The 5,801-nt window shown below is 69.6% G+C and overlaps 3 protein-coding genes across 3 annotated transcripts; 1 reads left to right on the top strand and 2 right to left on the bottom strand.

Moving 5' to 3' along the window:
* Positions 1-224: 224 nt before the first annotated feature.
* Positions 225-1,884, bottom strand: LOC148590765 (uncharacterized). Its single transcript, XM_088538614.1, is given in 5 exon segments — positions 225-371; positions 374-807; positions 882-1,016; positions 1,098-1,230; positions 1,704-1,884. Coding segments are annotated over 5 exon segments (948 nt in total). The 5' UTR covers positions 1,876-1,884; the 3' UTR covers positions 225-297.
* A 1,621-nt stretch (positions 1,885-3,505) lies between these two features.
* LOC148590764 (uncharacterized) lies at positions 3,506-4,464 on the top strand. The gene is made up of 5 exons (XM_088538615.1): positions 3,506-3,639; positions 3,758-3,851; positions 3,923-4,069; positions 4,147-4,242; positions 4,328-4,464. The coding sequence occupies exons 1-5, from the start codon at positions 3,517-3,519 to the stop codon at positions 4,453-4,455; spliced, it is 588 nt and encodes a 195-aa protein (XP_088394741.1). The 5' UTR covers positions 3,506-3,516; the 3' UTR covers positions 4,456-4,464.
* Positions 4,465-4,800: 336 nt separating this feature from the next.
* Positions 4,801-5,747, bottom strand: LOC104565491 (ras-related protein Rab-34; the record flags this gene model as incomplete). The annotated part of the gene is made up of 6 exons (XM_088538617.1): positions 4,801-4,914; positions 4,981-5,088; positions 5,187-5,277; positions 5,382-5,463; positions 5,560-5,611; positions 5,683-5,747. Coding segments are annotated over 6 exons (466 nt in total), but the record flags the coding sequence as incomplete, so codon positions are not given.
* Positions 5,748-5,801: the final 54 nt, after the last annotated feature.

Below are 5,801 nucleotides of genomic sequence, written 5' to 3'. Positions count from 1 at the left end.
CTCCTCAGTGCCCAGAGCAGGAGCCCATGTCAGGGGTGAGGGGCAGCGCAGAGTTGTTCAAAACCTCCTGCTTTTTGGCCCATTAAACCTTCAAGGGTCCCCCCTGCCTCCCCTGCGCGTTGGCTCTGCTGCTCTGCGGGGCTGAGCCCCGGGCACATGCAGAGACCAGTGTGGACACTCAGACACCCGTCCCGCTCCCGGTGCCTCTCGCATCGCACGCCAGCTCCAGCAACCTGCTTTATTACACAGCGAAACACACATAGGGCAAGGGGGCAGCCGTGTCTGCGGCAGCGAATCTCACACGGGCTCCAGCTCCCCTTTGGTTTTCAGCCTCTTCTTTCTGTTTCTCTCCTTCCTCCTCCTCTTCCTCCCGCCGCCGGGGCTGCGGAAGGCAAAAGCGGGGCCGGCTTCTTCCCTAATCCATCTCCATCCAGGACATCGCTCAGCACAGCATTGGGCGCCTGCTCCTTGCCCCCCAAGTCCAGGTTCGCCGGCTCCGCGGTGCCCCGGTGCGTGGGGGACTCAGCTGCGGGGCGGCTCAGCTGCCCGTTGTCCCAAGGGCCTCTCTTCTTCAGCCCTTTCCCCTTCTTCTTCTTCTTCTCCTTCCCCTTCTTCTGAGTGGGGGCGGCCGAGGGGGTTGGTGGCAGGACGTGGTCCGGCGCGGCCGCGCGATGCTCGGCGGGCGCCGCTCCGGTGCCCGCGACGCCGCGCGGGGTCCCCGCCGCCCTGTCGATGAGCTCGCCGCCGAAGTCGTAGAGCACGGGCTCCCGCGGCACCGCGATGGCCACCGTGTTGTACGCCTTGCACCTGGGGAGGGAGCGGAGCGGCGCGGGCTGAGCCGGGCGCCGCGGCCGAACCGCACGCGGACGCGTGGCACTTACCACACGTAGAGGTAGGGCTCCACACACTCCTCCTTGTAGGCGAACTCGAAGCAGGGCACGCGCAGCACGTTGAAGAAGGCCTGGCCCACCACCCGCGAGGCCGTGTCGTTGACCCGCCGCAGGCAGGTCCTCAACCTGGGCGGACGAGCGGAGCCGAGGGGTGAGCGGGAGGCGCGGGGGGTCCCCGCCGCACGGGGCGGGCGCGCGGGCGCTCACCTGCGGTCGCAGTCGCAGTGGCTGATCGTGTGCCAGCGCAGGTTGCGGTAGCCGTAGCGGGCGGTGAAGGGGTGGATGACGTGGTGGCAGTGGTCATGGTCCCGGCAGCACCGGTCCGTGTCCCGATGCTCCCCTGCGGCAAAGGCACCGGTGCAGCCAGAGCTGCAGGTGGCACCGAGGGGGGTCCCACATCCAGCTGGGCTGTGCTGGGGCTCAGTGAAGGTGGGATTGGGAATAGACTGGGATGGATGCGGGATCAGAGACAGGTTGGGATGGAGCAGGACCACGATGGGGTGAGGAGGGGCAGGACTGCTGCACCAGGACTGTGACGGGGACAGGACCAGGCTGGGATGAGACTGGGAGCAGGATGGGGACAGGGGCTGGACCAACAGTGTGATGGGGACAAGATGAGGATGAACAGAGACTGAATCAGCTCTGCAACGGGAACAGGGATGGATAGGGAGCAGCCCAGCAACGCGCTGGGCAGGAAGCTGGGAGCAGGATGGGGGACTCGGCGCGGGGACACGGAGCGGGTGCACGGGGACCGGCCCGGCCCCGTGCCGGGGAGGAGGCTGCAGCCCGGGGCGCGGGAGCCGCCGCTCTTACCGAGCTGCTCGTAGGAGTCCGCGTTGCTGCCCGCGCCGCACCACAACGTGCCGGGGTAGGTGAGGCCGCGGCGGGCGCGGGGCCGCCCCGGCGGGGCCGCCGCGGGCTCCGGGGCAGCCGCGGGGGCCGCGGCCGCCGCCAGCAGCAGCCAGAGCAGCCGCGGGGGGCACATGGCACCGCGCCGGCCCCGCGCCCGCCGCCCGCTTTATCGCCGCCCGCCGGCCCGCCCACGACGGGGCGGCCCGGCCCGGCACTGCCCGGCGCGGCGCGGAGCGGTTCAGCCCAAGCGCAGCCCGGGCCGGCTCCGGGAACAGAGCCGGCTCGGCTCGGCCCGGCTCGGCTCGGTGCTCCCGCAGCGGGGCCGGCCCGGTGCAGCGCGGCCCGGCTCTGCACGGCTCCGTGCAGCGCAGAGCAGCTCTGTATGGCACGGAGCAGCTCCATACGGCACAGAATGGCTCCGTATTGCATGGTTCCACACAGCATGGTCCGTATGGCATGGCATGGCTCTATATGGCATGGAATGGCTCCTTACGGCACGGCTCCATATGGCACAGCACAGCTCCGTATGGCACAGCCCACCTGTGACAGAGCTGGCACCACTGGGCCCAGCCTGCCCTTGATGGGTCCAGTTCAGCATGACAGTGACATGGGGCAGAGGCAAGAGCACAGGATGGTGGCAGGGACCTGGGACAGTGGCAGGGATGTGGGACAGCAGCAGGGGCATGGTGTGGCAGCAGAGTCACAGGATGATGGCCAGGGCATAGGGCAGGGACATGGGGCAGTGAGAGGGACATGGGGCAAAGTCAAGGACATGGGACAGCAGCAGGGGCATGGTATGGTAGCAAAGTCACGGGATAGTGGCAAGGACACAGGGCAGTGTTAGGGATGGTGGCCAGGCCACAAGGCAATGGCAGGGATATGGGACAGTGGCATGGACATGGGATGATGGCAGGACACGGGCCAGTCCCATGGGTGTTGTCACAGGTCTGGGACAGCAGCACAGTCCCAGCGGGGCCAGGCGGCAGGGAAAGGGTTCAGCTCCCTCCAGCCCCGCATAACCGCTGGCTACCCGTCCCCTCCTTGGCAGGCGTCCGGGGACAGAGCCCTGTTGCTGTGGCACCGGCAGTGGGGTGACGTGCGGGGGCCCATAACGTGCCAGCCCTGCCACCGCGTCAGCCCCCAGCCCCTTGGCACATCGCCCTGGGCATGAGGCCTCCTGGGCCGTGCTCTATGCCCGGCAGTTTGATGCCACGTCCCTGCCTTGAGGGTGCTCCTGCCACCCCTGGGACAGTGGCAGCCAGCGTGGGAGCTGGTGCTCAGTGCCCCTGCGGGGTGGCACGGTCCCTTAAGCACATTAGCCAGGGCTGACAGTCCCCCCCAGCTTCCCTATTTGCTGCCTCTGTGTGTCCCCTTTCCCAGGAACCTGTTTGCAATTCAGAGCAGTGCCCGGCATGGCAGGAGGCAGCGACGGCACCGTGATGCCCGGCCACCAAACGCCCCGGTGAGGCTGGCAGTGGCCTCAAGACACCTGCGCCTTGCAGACCCCCAGCCCCATGTGCCCAGCACACAGGGGTGCAGACACCCCATTTCTAGCAGGAAGCGCGGCCGCGACGTCCCTGTCCCCATGTGCTGGGCGGGCACCCAGGGCGCTGGCAGGGACCCAGCGCCGCGGGCGCTGCCCCCGCTCAGCTGTTGCTGTCCGTGACGCCGCCTGCGACGTCCCCGCACGGCTCTGCCCGCCGCCGGACCCGGGGACGGAGCCGGCCGGGGCTCGGCAGGGCCGCGGCGCTCGCAGCGCCTCCGCTCCGCGCGCATGGACCTGCGCCACGTCCCCGGCGCCCGCGAGAGGGGCTGGTACTTGGCCCTCATGGCGCCCAACGTCAAGGGGCCCAACTACGCCTGGCTCGACCCGTCCCGGCTCTACTGCCACCCGCAAGTACCTCCGCGCGGGGCGGGTGGGTGCCACGGGGTGGCTCCGGGTGCTGCCTGTCCCACGGGGTGCCCGGCGGTGCCAACACCGACCCGGCGCACCCAGCACCGCCGCTCTCCCGCAGGGCCTGCAGGACTGCGTGGCCGACCTGCTGCAGCCCTTCCGTGGGGACACCATCGACCTGGTGGCTGGCATCGACGCCATGGGCTTCATCCTCGGTGAGCACGGGGGCTCCCGCGGCGGCGTCCCCGTTCCTGGGGACGTCGCTCACGGCTGTCCCGGGGCCCAGGCGCCGCGGCGGCCGCTGTGCTGCAGAAGGGCTTCCTGGCCATCCGCAAAGCCGGGCACCTCTGCGTGGAGACACTGGCCCAGCCCTACAGCGACTACTCGGGGCGCCAGAAGCTCATGGAGATCCGCACCGACGTGGTGGCCCCAGGTGAGCCCCGGCGCGGGGTCCAGAGCGGGGCCCGGTGCCGGATCCCGGCATCTCGGCATCCCTGTGTCCCCGGCCAGGCCTCCGCGTGCTCCTCGTGGACCAGTGGGTGGAAACGGGCGGCACCATGCGAGCGGCCATCGAGCTGGTGGAGCGGCTGGGGGGAGTCGTGGCAGGTAGGCGGGACGGCGCGCGAGGGCACCGGGACCCCCCGCGCCACCGGGGCCACCGCTGAGCCCCGCGGCCGCCCCGTCCCCGCAGGCGTCGCCGCCATCTGCATCGAGGACAGCGAGGGCGGGCGCTGGCTCCGCGAGCGCTACAAGTGTGCGCACTGCGTCCCCCCGCGCCTGCAGCCCCGCTTCGACCGCCACCAGCTCGACGGGCCCTGAGCGCCCGCGCGCGCGGAGCAACCCGCTGCGACGACGGACCAGGGAGCAACAGCACGCCTCGCTTTTGGCTTTGGTTTTGTTTAAAAAGTGTAAAAAAAAAATTTATTATGAAAAATCGCAGCTAACGGCGCGTGGCGTTGCATAGCTAAGGAAGCCGCGCGGCACCGCGGCGGCACCTGCGCCGGCCCCGGGCTCCGGAGAGGGCCCAGCCGGAGGCAGGAGGCACCTCGGGATCATCGCCCGGTGCCCCCGGCTTGCCCGGAGCCAGCGGAGGAGCCGCAGGGCCGGGACAGCGAGGCGGGAGCGCGGGCGCGATGTCCCCTCAGGGTGGCTGGCAGTGCGGGTGGCACTGCGGCTCTTTGGTCTCGGTTTGGGCGCCAGGGGCTGCTCCTCACTGGCAGCACTTGGGCTTCTTGCGTGGCGCCGTCAGGTACAGGTCGCTCTCGGGGCCGCTGAGCCCTGGCAGGGCAGGGCCGGGTCGGCGGGGGCGCCGGGATGCCACCCGCCGCCGTTGGCGATACTCACGCACGGTGTCGGCGATCCTGCGCGCGCCGCTGCGCTCCAGCTCGGCCAGCACGCTGCTCTCGAAGGTCAGCGCCGCCACGCGGAAGAAGAAGTCCCGCACGTTCTCCCCTGTCCCCAGGACGGGTCACGCGAGCGTCCTCGTTACCCCTCTCCGCTCGGCCCCATCCCGGTCCCCGCTGCCACCCTGCTCAGCCCAGGGGACCCACCGGTGAGGGAGGAGACGGCCCAATATTCCGCCTGCATCTCCTGGGCCACCTTGAGCGCGTCCTTCTCCATGAGGCTGTACTGGGCTGGCGTCTGTGGAGGGGACAGCACGGGGGGGGAGGGCACGGGGGACACTGGTGACACCAGCCTTGTCACAGGGAGGGCACTGGTGTGGTCTCCCAGGTGGACACACTCACACTCAGGTCCTTCTTGGAGCCCACCAAGAAGAGGATGACGTTGGACGGGTCGTTCTCCTTGAGGGCATCTGCCAGCCACTGCCTGCAAGGGCCACCGTCACCGCCGGTGTCACTGCCGGTGTCACCGCTGGTGTCCCTGGGCTACCGCCTCGCTCAGACCTGCTCGCCCTAGTCCTACCGTGTGTGGTCCAGGGAGGCCACATCGTTGAGGTCGAACACGATGACGATGGCTGGGGGAGGAGGAAAGGTGAGACGGGGCCGGTGGGGACACAATGGGGACACAGTAGGGACTGCGCCTCACCTTGGGCGCCCCGGTAGTAGGTGGAGGCGATGCACTTGAAGCGCTCCTGGCCGGCCGTGTCCCATCTGGGGACGGAGGGCGGTCACAGGGGGACATGGAGAGGGACATGGTTGGGGACG

This window comes from Tinamus guttatus, unplaced genomic scaffold, assembly GCF_059628265.1.
Source record: "Tinamus guttatus ecotype Peru unplaced genomic scaffold, ASM5962826v1 Tinamus_guttatus_pri_ptg001106l, whole genome shotgun sequence".
Lineage (NCBI taxonomy): Eukaryota > Metazoa > Chordata > Aves > Tinamiformes > Tinamidae > Tinamus > Tinamus guttatus.
The sequence above is the reverse complement of the archived record's forward strand: the minus strand, read 5'-3'. Positions and strand labels throughout refer to the sequence as shown.

Excerpts from the sequence above, each read along its gene's own strand:
- LOC148590764 (XM_088538615.1), top strand. The coding sequence starts at position 3,517 with ATGGACCTGCGCCACGTCCCCGGCGCCCGCGAGAGGGGCTGGTACTTG. Across the intron at positions 3,852-3,922 it reads CGCCATGGGCTTCATCCTCG|GCGCCGCGGCGGCCGCTGTG; the intron begins GTGAGCACGGGG and ends CCCGGGGCCCAG. Across the intron at positions 4,070-4,146 it reads CACCGACGTGGTGGCCCCAG|GCCTCCGCGTGCTCCTCGTG; the intron begins GTGAGCCCCGGC and ends GTCCCCGGCCAG.